A 15,899-nucleotide genomic window follows, 5' to 3' on the forward strand; every position below is an offset into this window, starting at 1 on the left:
GGTATCATATTTAGTAAAATAAGTTTTTCCTCCTTAGATTGTCGCTGTTTTATCCCACTCCCTTTTTCCCCCTCCTTTCCGGGCCCCGGGAGGGGGGCCCACGGGGTGGCTTCCCCTGTCACGGGCATAGGTAAATCTAAGTAACCCGTGACAATCTATCCTTCATTTGCTCATTTAAAACAAAAGAATGAAAACCTGCGACAACAGCATTTCACCCAGGTCTGCAGAGCAGTGCTTTACAACACAGCAGTCACACTTCAGACTGCATCAACTTGGACAGGTTCCCATTTAGAATTACACTGAGACCTCCCCATTTGTCATTATATAATCCTTTTAACATTTGCCACAGCAAATTTGTATCATACCAGTTTAAGATGTCATGTGTTATTAAGTCACACACCTCACGCAGGTCCAGGATTACGCTGCATCCACCAGCAAATTTGTCAGCTCAAAACTGGATCACAATAACTTGTGAAATCCTCCATAAATCATTGGAAACAGCTATCAGTTCCATTTCCCTCCAAACCCTGGAGAGTTCTGTGTTTATTTTCACCAGGATAATACTGTAGCATTACAATTCCAAAGGGCAAATGGTGCAGATTGGTCCCTTCCTGCCCTGATCTCACCTTATCCCAAGATGTATCCAGTAGCCCTCCAGTGAGATCTGGGGCAGCGTGAAGAAACAGAAGCATCAGTACTAAATGTGAAAGCTGTTTGGCAGTGGCACCGCTGCTTATACACTCACATCTACAACAAGAACATTCTCATGGCACAGCTAAAGCTTGCTCTGAGACAAAGTGAGAATGTTTGTATCCAGCCCTCCCATTGTTGCTGTGCACCCACACACAGCACTGTGCACAGAGCACTCCGCAGGTGACAACGTGACCAAGTGGAAGGTCAAGGGGCACAAAGGGAAGAAGGTGTGAACTGAGAAAAAGCCTCTCTCACAACCTAGTGTGTAAATACTAATGTCTTGTGCTTGGTCTATACGTGCTTTCCCTGCTGTATGCTCACAAGGCATGTGGTCACTGCGTGGCACCACGAGGATTACTGCTCCAGGCTGATCGATGCTTGTTAGCAATCCAACTTCTCTTTGTTGCTTTTTTTCCTCCACCAGCTTCTACTCAGAAAAGATTGCAGGAAAAAGGTGAGACTCATTTGCAGAGTATTCTTATAATTTTCAGGATCAGTTGGTGCTTAATAGCACCATTAAAATCAGTCCATGTAAGCAGTGACTGCAAGCTGTATCTTGGGAACATGCTCATCTCTCACATGAGCATACAGCTTGCTCAGAATAAGACAACTGACTGGCTTTAAGTACTTCTACAGACAGTACACAGGTTGTTCAGTTATACTCATAGAGAACTCTCTTGGCCTGAGGATGAGAGGAAACACTGAATTGAAATTAAGTCTGCAGAGTTGTACAGTGAAATGATTCTTGCTAACTTTGCCAGCACTGCTTCACTCCCTGCAGTTGTTTCAGGAACAGCAGAGGATTCCACTTCTAAAAATAAGCTGCAAGTATCTTCTCTCTCAAACCACATGAATCAGATGAAAAAAGTGAAGACGACTGGATACAATATAGAAATCTAAAGAGACTAAATCCCAAATGACAAGGCTGGGAGCATCACCCCTGCTGCAGCCAGCACAGAAAACATTTCAGCATCAGGTGAATCCACTGGGAATCACACAGCTGAGGAGCAGCCTGGCCAGCACCCCCCCATTGTGGCTCTGCCTTTGGAGGGTGACCCAAGCTTCAGGCTCCAAAGTGTTTTATAAGCCTTAGATTAGCTATTGACAATACACACATCCACAGGAAGAAAGGCTCCTTCACAACTGCCATTCAGACACATTCAAAGCTGTTTTGAGAAGCCTAAGTCAAATTCACATCGCTAACAGTATTGTTATACTTCTGCTATTCATTAGTGCTCACGGTTCCATTTTGTAATTAAAACACTCGAAGCAGTTTAAGACGTTGCAGTGAAGAATGTGCAGTGCTCAGCAGTGCTTCCACTGCTAGTCTATGGAAAACATATGCATGGAAAGTATGCAGAGTGCATGTACGCAGCCATCTCTTTGGATAGCTTCAGTGAACATTCAACGCTGTCGGTGAGTTTGAGAATTAAGAAAAACCATCGACCGTTGATTGTACCTTGAGGTTTATCACAGACCCTCTGTTAAATGGAGCTTGAACCTTCACAGCTATACACATATGGTTGCTATTAACAGGTTGTGATTTACAGATCATATTGAAAGCTACAGAGATGGAGTTTTTCCAGTTCTACTTGCTCAAAAAATGAGTTGGTGTGTAAGAAATGGTTGTTTGCTGTTCTTAAAAGACTGTGAGCTAGGCCAGAATTTCTGCAAAACAAAATATGAGGGTAATGGAAGATTTTGTGTGGACAGCACAAGAGCAATAACATATCTACAGCATATGGTATACTTGGAAACAAACCTGAGGATGGTGTATGTTCAGAACAGCAGAATATAGATCAGGTCAGAAGGAAAGCACATCCCATTCAGACTGGCAACTTGAGCTGGGCCAGAAGCAGCTCTGGAATGTCAGCTCATTTGTTCCTAGGAGCCTGCAGTGGGTTTCAGCAGCTGCTCACCAGCAGCACTGCCTGAGGACTGGATTCCTCCCAACAGGGTCCAGCTGCTCCCATGACTCACGCTGGTGTTTTACAAGCAAGCACACAGGCAAATGTCCCTCCTTTCAAAGGAGAGGTGAACACACACACAGCTCACCAGCACCTGCTCTGCTGTCCTACCTGGCTGCTCAGGTGCAGCACCACGCACAGCCTGCTGTAACAGCAAATACCCTCACAAGAGTATGGGAACCACAGAGCCCATAAGGGAATGACTTAAAGCACATGCCTGTTGGTTTGGGCTGTTGTGGAAGAGATCACATAAGTTTTACTTCTGTACACAGCCACAAGATACCTGTCTCGGGCCCACAATAAAGACAAAGTGACTTTGCACCTTTATCTGCTTATATCACATGATCTAGCAGAATTAAAACAACAGAACAGGCCCTTATCACAATGTTTTTACCAGGACAGGATATCTGGTACCCCAACCACCAGAGCTTCCCTACCAGGAGGGTCTGAAGGCCTTCAGCCACACACACCCTCACCCAGAGCAGCACTCCTGGCCAGGACAAGTGGCGCTGTACAAGCGCTGCTGATGGCTCCACAGTAACCTCCAGGAGGACAAACACTTGGGCAGGATGCCTCTCATACTGCTGTAACACAAGTATTTCTGGAATGAAACCCGGCCCTCGCTGAGTCTGAGGACAGGAATTGTGCTCAAGAATTGTTGGGCAATCATTTCAGTGGAAGCAGGGGGAAGGTGTGGTGATGAATGTGCAGTTCTCAGCCTTGTGCTACAGAGTTGGGAATGATCTGATCTCCAGAAGCAATCTGCCTGCCAGCAGGTACCTGTGAGTAACCAAACTCAGATCACCTGCACAAAAAAGGTAACTTGTGTCATATGTTTAATGCCATTAGCAGAGCACAGAATGTTTTTCTGCTATCCTCTCCATGTAAACATACTGTCCAGAAGTCACCAAGAAGCCATGAAAGAGCCACGTACCCTGAGACCAAGGACTGCACTGCCACCTGTCCTGCAGGACAACACAGCACAGCAGGGCTGTCAGTGCTCCAGCCCAGCGTCTAATGGCTGCAATCAACATTCATTGCTGTCGGTGGGTTTTCATTGCTATCAACTCACTGATCAATGAATGCAAACTGCGGACCAGCTGGCTAAGAGGCTGCATGGCCGAGCTGCTTACTTGGGGCTGAGCCTGGCAGGAGGGGACACATGCTGCTGGAGAAGCTGAGTCAAGTTCTGCCTGCCAGTAATCAGAGGGCTGCACTGGGGCCCAGCAGGAACAGTGGAAGATGTCAGCCCTGCTCATTCAGGAGCATGTGCCCATAGAGGTGCTCTTTGCTATCTGGCAGCCCCCCCAAAGATGTGTGATCTACAAAGCAGTACATTTGGGACAAAATAAGCATACCTTGTAGAAAAGCAGATATTCTAACAGGCGCAAACACAGCTATTTTCAAGGCTGCGTTTCTGTTTCAAGTACAAGAAAGCAATCATAAGCCATCTTCAGTGCAGACAGCATTATTCCATGCTGCTTCTATGGGGGATCCTTAATAAAGCATACAAGCCATCTGTATAAATGGAAGCCTGACCAGGTGCATTTCTGTGCCAATCTGTACTATTTACTGAAGCACATTAAAAACAGTATCTTGGAATATAAATATTCTTGCTGTTTTCTTTAAATGAAGTTTAAACTCACACAAAGCAAGCTTACTGAAGAACAGAAATAGATTAGATGACTTACTGGCACTTACCAGTGACTTCAGGAACCTTTTTCCACACATTCACATGTGAATGTAACTTCAGACATGATTTACTTATTCAAGAAAAGACCCCGGGACATGGTGCTGGGCACAGCCTGCTGGTACAGGTGGGCACTGCTCAGCCCAGCAGTACCACAGTCAATTCACTGCTCAATGGGTACAGGCATTTTCCTGAGCCATGCTTACCACTGCAGCTGCTGATGTGGCACGTTGGAAGCAGCGTGCTGAGGCATGCAGCACAGGGCACTGCACAACCACCAGCTGGATGCCTGCTGCACAGTTCAAGTCAGAACAACTTGCTAATGACAACTGAATTCCAATTAGGTGAATATTAGTAATAAACCTCTGCTTGCTTGTTCTGCTAGAAGACAAAACTGTTTCATTTTAGTCAGGAATTACCCTACTGAGTTGAACTGGTTGGCAAGCTAAAGACTACTCCATGCAGAACCAAGGCTTTAGAATAAGCCCTCCCACGTGTGGCAGAAGGGTTCTGTTCAGTGTCAGCTGCCACCAGCATGCTCAGTGTGGGCTGGGGGCTGCAGTCACATCTAGGCAGTTCTCTGGAGCACCACAGAACTGATGGGAAGCACGCCTGCCACACTGCCAGCCATGAAACCAGGCAGGAGCCCAGTGTGGATGCAGATTAACATTTTGCCTTTGAAACTGCAAACTTTAAAGCATGTTTGGAAGACTCAAATAATATGAGTGCACAATGTGGACTTTTTTTCCAATGGGTTATTAAATAATAAGCAAGAAAGCACTTTCATGTTATTTTAAGCACTGAAATATCACATGGCATACAGTGGTTTTCTCAACATGTCTGTATGAAAGCATAGAATAAATCCTCGACAGACATTCATCCTTATTGCAAAGGAATATGAAAATAACTCACTTCAATTATTCCAAATAAGACATTTCAGGAACAAAGACTACAGTATGGTTTGCTAATGCATAAGCAGAAAGTTTAGGCTGGCACTCTACAGATGCATTCTCTGGATGCACAAATATGCATAAAAATTCCACTTTCTGCTCCAATGTGAAAGTCTTATGTCCTTTTCTTCCATTTAGTAAAGAGACAGTAAGAAAGAAAAATAATAATCTACTGGGGTGGGAGGGAATGGGTTATAGCGAAGATGTTCAGGAGTTCTGGATACTTACACCTGGGACAGTTATGATGTTTGTGGCACAAGCTGCTTCATGCCAGCAAGCAACCACAGCCCTGCAGGACAGGCAGCAGGACCTGCACACCAAGGGCCTCTACCAGGCACTGCAATCAGCCTGCCCACCTGCACCCACAGTCAGAGCACAAGACAGGAAGACACCGAAAGAACTCAAAGAGCTCAGTTTATTTAGTTTGTCAGAAGGTTTTATATCAATATAGACAAGCATTTTTCAGTTCAAAGATAACAGACAAGAAAGCTGTAGCTAGACACATTCAGACTAGCAATAATAAACAATCCCTTAAGGGAAAAAGAATGTTGCTCAACTCACAAAGACAGCCTTTGCTTTTAGTATTTAGCAGATATATCTTGCCAAATGTGAAAATAGGGTGAAAATTAAATTTTGTTTTAATACTTTTTACTGCACTGAGGCCTCTCATACATTACATCTAAGCTTTTTTAGGCTACAAAGGTTCAACAGAACATTGCTTAATGTTCTCATTAGCTCTACGTTTCTCAAAGCAAAGGAACTGCAGTTCTCCATAGCTTCAGAGCTCTCCGACAAACCAAGTGCCACCAGCACAACAGGAGGTAAGGCCACGTCCTGGAACAGGACAGGTTTCCAGCAGCTGGGAACACCTGAGCATTGCTTTTAAATGAACGCCTGCTCAGTCTGCCACATTTGAGAACTATGGTGTTGACAAAAATGGCATAAAGTGAAATATCTACACAAAGACCATCCCTCTATTTGGAATACAATTGTTTAGAATTTGGTCCATAACATCTGACAACGACTTGTTGCCATCTAGTGGATTCTAACCAACAAAATGCATGCGGTCCTCGGGCACAGCAGACACCACTAGATGGAGTACTACAGGATTCCGAACTCACATCTTAGGCGTGGAACAGCACAGCATTTTGGTCGCAGGATGCTACAGGAGCAGTTGTACGGTGAAGTGGATTTTACTGACTGCTCTCAATTTCATTAGAAATCTCCAGCTACTGAATTTCTAAGCTTGATATGGAAACACTTCATATACTTTTACCAGAGGATAATTTACCCACACCTCACACTTTACTTTCACTATCTCCCTGTAACATTCAGGCATCAGCCTCACAGCTTTCACTGTGTCTCCAGTGGAAAAGCCCCCCGTGCAGCCTAATGCTGGTGTCAGCAGTGACTGCAGAGCTGCTCGGTGCTACTGCTGTGAGAAAGAGCTGACCCAGTGTCAGATCCCCAGCTCTGTGAGTAAGCATTAGCAGTAAAACTTCAAGTCTGTACAGGGAAGTACAATGAATCACTTCACATGTTCTCAGAGCAACAAGTTCTACTTCATTATATGCAGCAAGAAAAAGAGGTACTTACTGGCCATGGAGTTCATAGGAAGGACAGGAGAAGAACTCATCTGCTCCACATCCGTAGCTAATGGGAAAGTGAAAATGAGAAAGTTGTGATGTGCATTTTACCGGGTACTTCAGAAGCCTTTAATTTTGAAAATTTACATTTGAGAAGCAGTTTTTAAAGCAGCGTTGCCCTTTATCCATTATCTGCAGACCTTTTCTGGCTTTCAGAGCATCCATCCAGCAATCTGACCTGCAGCAGTTTAAGAATATTTTTACCATGAAGAAATCCAAGTTCTGACAGCTTTAAGCTGTGTACAGTACCATCCTGTAAGTGAAGCACTACTGCAGAGCAAAGAGATGCTACGCTGTCTGCATCCAGTGCAGTCTCAAAAGATCCTTGATAGGAGGACAGATTCCCTACCAGAAATACACAGAACACTGACAACTGAGCCAAAGGAGTTCCAGAAACAATGCCTTTAAAGACAAAGACACTCCAAAAAGCTTTATTTTGCAACAACTGAAAGAGCAAACAGACCAACCTCCCTGTGTTCTGCTAATAAAAACCACCAAGTCAGAATGTAATCTGGAGTGACTGCCAGGTACCCTCTGCATTTTGGGAAGGATCCAACTTTCCAGGAGCCAAACCAAGAAAAAGCCATTTTCCAGGAACAGGGTAAATCCCAATCTGAGATTGGGTAGAAAGAAGATGTGTCCTCTCTGCATCTTGAACTTCCTCAAAATAGACAGCACTTACTCTTGTCCCATTACCACAAATGCCTGAGTTGAACAAATCAGTGTCCATCATTTTGATACTAGCAGATACCACAAATATATTGTTATCACATTTAAGACCCAGTAAATGCACACTACGAGTTTACATTCCTCAGGCACAGAGCAGCCACAGCCAGAGCTCACTGTCAGCTCAAACCACATCTTCCACATTCTTACAGTTCTGATTCATTCCGCAGCAGCAGTTCACTGAAGGCTTCTGTTTATACTGAGAAGTAAAGAGTTCTGCAGTAATTAGGCAAACCATGCAGATGTAATCACTTCAGCAGGCTGCTGTCATGGAGCAGAAAGGGCAGACAGACCATGCCTGCACTAATGGAACCCTCCTGCCATACCCATGAGCGCTCTGCTCAGGAGACCTGGTCTTACAGTACAGGACTAACAGCTTCAGCTCAGTGCGCTAAGTGCCAGTCACAAAAACAGCAATGACTGGTTTAGTCAAAAGTGCACTGGGTTATGTCTACCCTGTTCCCTGCTGAAATAAAGGTATTTGCTACTCAGGACTTCTGAACAGTTTCAGATTCCTGGGAGAAGTCTCATGGTTTGTCTTCCCTTGCTTTTCCTATGTAAAGCCATATATACTTTCACACACACACACAGATATATATATGAATATATATATGTATATATGTGTATATATGTGTGTGTGTATATATGTATGTATATATATACGTATGAAAATAAGGGCAGCATTACTTTTACTTTGACAGTGGTAGAATTGGCAAGCCCAAGCAGTAAGCCCATGGAGATGCCATTTTGATGAACAGCCGAGCTTTCAGAAAGGCAGAGGCAGCAGATCAGCAGATGGCCATCTATCAGGGGGTTACCTGCTGCCTCAGCCCAGCTCCACCAGCACCAGATGGCAGAACTGCAGGGGAAACCACCTGGGCAGTAAGCTACGCCTGCAAACAGCTGCAGTTAATCATCGAGTATCATGCAAAAGGAAACCAAGAAGCACATGCATTTGAAAGAGTGATTTTTGAGCATTTGAAGAACAACCTGGTGTGGATTTTTCAACCCCTGTAGTTGTACACTTGCTGCTATGATGTCACTTGAAATGTTACAGTAAACAGAAGCACAACAGTATCTCCGAGCTACACCTGGAAATTTCAGTCCCAGCTATACATTTTATATGCTTTTAGTTCCTAGTATATTTGCTAATACATTCACCAAAGCCAGCGCCCTCAGGTCACAACTTCCTTCTGCTCAAGCCCAAAGTTCTGACTTTGCCTCCACATTCTGGCAGGCGCTGCTGGGACCCTGCAACAACTGCTCCCAGAGCCCCCAGATACACAGCAGGGCAAGTCCAAAACACCAGAGCAGCAATACTTCTGTTCTCATGCTGCTGGTAAAGCAGCGTTCAGAGCCTGTTAATCTCAAATCACACCTCAATTATTTTTTTTATAATAACTTTACCAAAGCACAAGTACTTCCTCCACAACTTGCCTTGACCAGGTTGACAATTAAGCATTCCTATCCACATCCCTCACCCTTACACCGCCAGCCCTTTTACTTTCAAGATTATATGCAACGTTAAATTCCTAAAGACAATTCAGCTACGAGATACAGATCTACAACCAGCTCCGACTTTGGAAACAGGTTTGCTCTAAGAGACAAAAAGGACAAAAGTCTGCTCAGCTCTGAAGACCAGCTGTTGCCAATACAACTATTTACCCTCTGACCTTTTCCTCTGCCCAGTAAGTGAGCGGTGCCAATTGTTTTCCTGTATTATATACTGTTTACAAGCCCGGAGTGGCATGAAAGGAATTAATAATTTAGCTCACGAAGCCGATGACCTTTATTGGGGTACCCCCTATTTGCTGAGCAGAAATCAGAGCAAAAAGCTGCCTTGAAGCCACAGGGTTGCTTTAAGAGTTTCTCACTTTACAGCCTAATTGGCCACCATAACATAAATCAATTATTTCTCCTGTTTTAAACAACAATGCTACCTATTCTCAACCACTCCATCTCTAACTTCCCTTGTATCAAGCCAGGCCTTGTTCTTTGACTTTTACAGCTGTATAGTAAACATGATGGCAAGGAGAGCTTGGAGGGCTGTGCAGGATGAGGAATATTTGGAAATGCCAGCAAAAAGAGGTTATGCTATTCTGAACTTCTCTTGACCTCTGACTGCCCTTGTCCCACTCATGCTAATTGAAGGGCTATATGGACCCCTCACCTAGAAATGAACTTAGCCTGAACCTGTGCCATAGCATTGGACTTCAAAGGTATAGCTGCATGAGTTTGGGTGCCCCAGCACCAAATGTTATCATCTTATATTCAGGAAGAGTACAGTGAGTAAGACATAGCACCCTGAGCACACACAGGAATACTACAACCAGAATAAGCAGGAGAGCATGTACATTCAGTGACTTGCATCTTCCACTGCTTTACCAGCAGATGATTAATTCTGCAGATGAATCTGTCTGATGAAGTGCAGTGATGCTTTGTGTGATTGCAAAGAGGATACTGGTAAAGAAGACTGAAGGGAGACCCATTTTCAAGGTTGGACTGGCTTACTCAGGGTGCTGCTCATTGTGCTTTGAACATCTCTAAAGATGCAGACTCCACTGCCTCTCTGGACACCCATTCCAGTGCTGCATCACTCCCAACACAACCTTTATTTCCACTCTCCCTGAGACACCCCACAGGAATTCCCTCTCTTGCAACTCACAACCATTGTCTTGACCTTTTGCCACAAACCTCTGGAGGAACACTGACTTCATTTTTATCTATAACCACTTTCAAAGGGCTGGAAGAGTGCCAATTAATCCCCACTTAGCCTCCTCTTCGCCAAGCTAAACAAATGCAACCCCCTCAGCCTGTCCTCATTTGTCATGTGTTCCTGCCCCAGCCACCCCACTCCAGGCATATTGCAGCTCATCTCAGTGATCCAGCTGCAGCTTCACTATGCCACACAGGGGAACGGTCACTCCCCTCAGCCTGTTGGCTACACACAAGCCAGCCCACGATCAGCTGTTATCACAAGCACACACTATAGACGTGCTCCTGAGGTCCCTGGGGCCCCACATCCTTTTCTGCAGAGTCGCTCCCCAGCCTACAGCACTGCATGGGGTTACCATGTTTCAGATGCAGGATTTGACATCTGTCTAGGGCAACTTTGATGTTTCAAACTTTCCTTCAGGTTACTGAAGTCCTTCTAAATAGCAGCTGTGCCCTCTGGAGCAGCCTGGTGCCATCTGACAGTCCAACAAGCATTCTCCATCCTGTCACCCAGCACTGACCCCAAGCAGACCACTGAGGGGCCACCATTGCCTCTGAACAACCGGCTGCTGCCCCCTGAGCCAGACAGAGCAGGGAGATCTTCACTCATATCTCCGCAATTGGTTACAATTTGAGCCTTGCTTTACATAAACGTGATCAGCAAACAGCTCTCTCACTCATGGGTCCAGTCATTTCTTCAGAAAAGAAACAAGGCATGAATCACTCCAGGTAAACCCACAGCAGTCCCAGTTACCTCCCATCCTGCACATGCCTGGGAACACCTCTCAGGAAGATTTGCTCCATGCTCTCCCCAGGGTCCGAGTGAGGCTGAGCGGCCCACAGCTCCACAGATCAGCTGCTGCTAAACAGACCTGAGCTAAAGGTGATTCATTATCCCTTATCAGCTAATTCTACCATACAGAGACATTCCTCCCCTTTCCCCTACATCGGGTGGAACTGCTCATCTCACCTCAGAGAGGAAAACATGCTGCTTGCAGAGGGGAGGGGGGTAAGGTCACCTCCCAATAAGCATTCTGTTGTGTTAAAAAGGAAAAGTCGCAGCTTCTATTCACAACTACAACTGAAAGCAGATAATCACAGCAATTCAATGTCCCTAGTGCGTCAAGAGCTGTACCTGCACTGTATTCAACAAACACTATACAGACATCCTTATTTTAAACGCCTGTTTACATTCCAGTAAAATTCTGTCGGTGTGCTGTCTGATTTATTGATGCCATCAAAAGTCACAGGATTCCTGAAATGCCTCCAGAGAGGCAAAAATTGAGGCAGAAAGGAGCCCTGCAATGCTGTGGTATCAGCTTTACCATGAGTTTCAGAGCAGTTTTCATGACCTTCTGTGCTCTGTCCCAACAGCACAGTGCCCACCCTCCAGTGCCAACTGCAATTTGCCTGGTGACACAGCAGGGCTGCCTGGCACTGCAGCATTGCAGGCAGGGGGGCCCAGAGCCACCACTGCCACTGAGGTCACAGTGCAGCTCAGAGGAGATTGTGATAATTGTGTCTGTCTTTAGATTTAGGCTACAAAAAGGGAAAGCTTCTTCAGTGCTTGTATTCAGGAAGCAGAAGTTCGTGGGTTCCCCCTACTCCCCCGAGAAGGGCTCAATTATGAAGAAATCCTTCAAACAAACAACCACAAGAGCTCCAGGAGACACAGGGGCAATCCACTTGATGGGAAGGAAGCTACAGCAGTCAAACCTGAATGTGCCTTATAAAACATCTGGGTTTCTTTGCCTATAAACTGAGATTCATGTTAATCTCTGCAGTTCAATACCAAAGTGTTTCACAATCTTTTGGTGACGTTTACTATTCAGATGTTTCATTCATAACCTACATTACATGTTCTGAAGTACTGAATCAGACACTGAAGAAGCCAGGCTACAGAACACCAAGGTAGACAATGAGGACAGCACCATCCATTCCCATTTAATTGGCACAGACAAATAATTCCAGAATACAATATTCCCCTTATTACAAGGCTCATCTGCTCTTAAGGCATTATATTCTGATTTTAGAGCAAAAAATCCTACAAAATGAAGCAGTAACTAACAGTAAAAGAAAACATCAGTTAATTTTGTATTTTTAATTTGAACTCACAGTTCAGTCCATGGCCTGTTTATATTGGGTCCTGCTTAAACTGGAAACTGAGATTTATTTCTGCAGCTGAAATTCAATAACATAATTACTCAGTCTTTTTGATAAGCTGAATAAGCCAAGACCATCAGGCCGCCTTCATCTTTTGAGGCAATCCCCAGTATTCTAAGCATTCAGAATCACGACTTTGTGCAGCATTACAATATTAGCATTCCAGGGCAGCACTGTCAGTATTAGATAGGCAGTAAAAATAAAAGATGGACTTCCAGCTCCCAAAGGATCACATCAGTGTTTTCCCAAAGCACTGCAATGACAGGCATTTACTCAGATTTCTGTTGCACAGCCAACACTTCTCAACATTAACTCCTCTTTCTGAAGACATCTTGATGCACATCTTTGTTCCTAGATGTGCAATTTCCCACCTGCTATACCTGGAACATGTTTTGGTTGAATAGGATACTGCCTAGCAGGCAGCCCTGACAACTCCAATATTGAAACATCAATTGCATAATCACTCTGTAAATCTTTGTGCTGTCTATACATTAGAGAAAATCTTACGTTTACTTTTTGGTCACTGGTAAAATATTGTCCAACACAAGACCTTGGCATGCGACTACAACAAAACCTACTGATTCAGTCTCCTACATTTACTCACCTTGAAAAACAGAATTAACTGATATTATGGGAAGTAGAGGTACCACTGAGTTTTTGAAGAGTTATCAATGCAGATTAATACTCATCCACCAAAACTGACAGCACGTTGTGACACACCAGAAATCGGGTTGTAAATTATCCAGCATTCCCAGAGGTCTCAGATGCCAATTCACAGCACTCCAGACCAGAAGCACTACCAGACCTCCTCTTTGTGACATGCCCTTTCAGTTCAGCAGCAGTACATGAACAGTGCTGGCAAACAGGGATTCAGGAGAAGCACAGACATGTGATGAGCTCTGGAAACAGCTTCCCCTTAACCTCAAAGTTAATGAATTTAACAGCGTTTATCTTCAAATTTTAATTAGCAGAGATAGCATTACAACTTCTAACTGTAATGGACACAACCAAACCCTGCTAGGATGGCTCTGCACTAACCTGGAAACGAGAGAAGACTAGCTAGTACTTACTAGTGGATGAACTGGGTTCTGTGGAAGGGCCTTGACAGAGCCCTAGAATGTGAAAAATAGGTGTAAGCACTGCACATTAACACAGACTCCTTCACTGTTAAGACACAAATACTGAGCCATTAAAATCTGAACACATAATCAACATTAGAATGCCGCAATAGGAAGAGTGAAAGCTTCCTAACAGCATATTCCTATAAGGCTTAATTATCAAACAAGGCAGTTGAGTCGCAGCAAGTATACACACTGTCCCATATAGAGGAGCCTACTGCTGGCATTCTGCATTTCTGCACTGTTAAAAATACTTCCCTTCCTCTATTACTGATTCAAACAACTTCCATGAAATTCAGTGACTTACAGCCTCCCAGTACCAGCTGCTCACCCCCTTGCAGCCCTACCAACACCAGCTTTGGGTTTTGTCAGCATGAGAAGCTTCCATTAAGCATTTGGCCTCCCAGGCATGAAGACAGCATGCAGGCAAGAAATGGGGGGAAATCTGATTCTCTCACCACCTTCCTCTGCCTACTGCCCACAGTGTTTGCAAACTGCTTTAGCTCCAGCTGCTCACGATTCCAGAAACTTTTCTTTCTCTTTCAGCCTCATTCCATCCACATCTGCCTGCTGTAATCTCATTTTGTGGGATGCCATGTCTTATTAGCTTTCAAGTGTGATAACACACTGAAGCATCATGAAAAGCAGATCAGAAAGATGTTCGAGAACTAGAAACTAGCTCTAATTCTAACATAGAAGCATCATTCCTAATGTTCAGGTGTTTGAGGATATTAGTCTCCAGTTGTACTAGGAGGTAAATTGCCTTAAGCACAGGAAAAGTATAGGCTTTTTTAAAGAAAGGAAGCTCCCAGTCTTCTCAATGGAAAAATCATTTTCAAGTGAGTTTAGGGTGCAATGACACTCTAAGGACAAATCTGAAGCTTTCATTCTAAATTAATTAAGTACAGGCACAGCAATCAACCAGTACTCCATTAAATCAAACAACAATCCATAAAACACCACAGCAGCTCCCATCAGCTTCCAACAGAAGTCAACCTTTCCCGTACTTAAGGCACCCCTACAGCATTTGCTGTACAGATGGCTCAAGGGGACTGCTCCATACAGCAGGTCATGCACAGCAGAACCAGGCCAGAGTGCCACCATGGCCACCTCCATCCCATCTCCACTCCCCTGGCAGCTGGCTCAGCAGCACCCGACACCTTCATGCTTGCAGACCAGAGTCATCTGAGTTCTCTCCTTGTGTTACATGGAAATTAAACACCCCATGAAATCAGAATAGGAGCACTCCCACCTCAGGAGCTCCACTGTCCACCACATTTCACAGATGGGCCACGTTCTGCTTGGCCAGCGTTGCAGCTCAAGGCTCGTCATTTGAGCACCAGCCTACCTCACCCCATCCAAACCCTGACCAAGCTTGGAAATACCTCATCCAACCAAAAGCATTAATCCTAGCATGACCTGACCCACACGGACTGAATGAGACAAGAGCAGCTTGAGCCCTGCCCTGGAGAAGGGTAAGATTTTAGGAGGCTTTTTTTAGAGCATCTATACCATATACCATGTGGCTACAAGAAATTCAAGTATTCTTGCTTACTCTGTAGCACTGCATCACTTTCTGGGCATTATATCCTTACTGACAAATAGGATAACATTTTGTAGATGAAATAAAACAAATAAGGAATCCTAATCACAGCTCAATGCAAAAGGCAACAGCTCAAAAACAACATGAAGAATTTCAATATTATTTTAGAGTTAACTGCTTAAAAGAAAATGTTCCAAAGCAGTTAAGCATGAGCACACCGCCCTGCTCTCCTTGGTTATTTCCACATACATCCCACTTGTACATTTGTTTTCAATGAGGGATGTGTGCAACCAGCCTGCAGCCAGCTGTGCTCCCAATACCTCCCAGCCTCACCCAAGGCCACCATTCCATGTTCTGCAGCACAGCACACCATTGTACCTAACCTCTTCCGCAATGAAGAAAAGCCATAAATTTACTTTGAGACAGCTTTAGATTCAAGGTCATTTCAAAGCTTTTAATTACTAACCAGAATCTCATCCCCAGCACTGCGAGCAGCTGGCCACGCTGTCACCAGCCACAACCCACAAGCACTACACTGAGCCCAGCCACGTGGAGCTGGGTCTGGCTGCTCTTGCCACCCAGCACCTGAAGGCATCAGTGATGGGCACAGGCCCAGGAGCTGCTCTGCCCAACAGCCAGCCTGGAACACACCATGGTGTGCATTAAGCACCGGGGTTTCTCACAGAGT

At 44.7% G+C, this 15,899-nt stretch overlaps 1 protein-coding gene across 2 annotated transcripts in view; it reads right to left on the reverse strand.

Annotated features, from left to right (window-relative positions):
• NR6A1 (nuclear receptor subfamily 6 group A member 1) overlaps positions 1-15,899 on the reverse strand; it is a 73,440-nt gene that overhangs the window by 52,589 nt on the left and 4,952 nt on the right. For both annotated transcript variants that reach the window (XM_015879492.2, XM_015879491.2), the window contains exon 2: positions 6,897-6,953. In XM_015879492.2, coding sequence (XP_015734978.1) covers positions 6,897-6,953 — 57 coding nt within the window. The remainder of the gene's footprint in view (positions 1-6,896; positions 6,954-15,899) is intronic.

Source organism: Coturnix japonica, chromosome 17 (genome assembly GCF_001577835.2).
Source record: "Coturnix japonica isolate 7356 chromosome 17, Coturnix japonica 2.1, whole genome shotgun sequence".
NCBI lineage: Eukaryota > Metazoa > Chordata > Aves > Galliformes > Phasianidae > Coturnix > Coturnix japonica.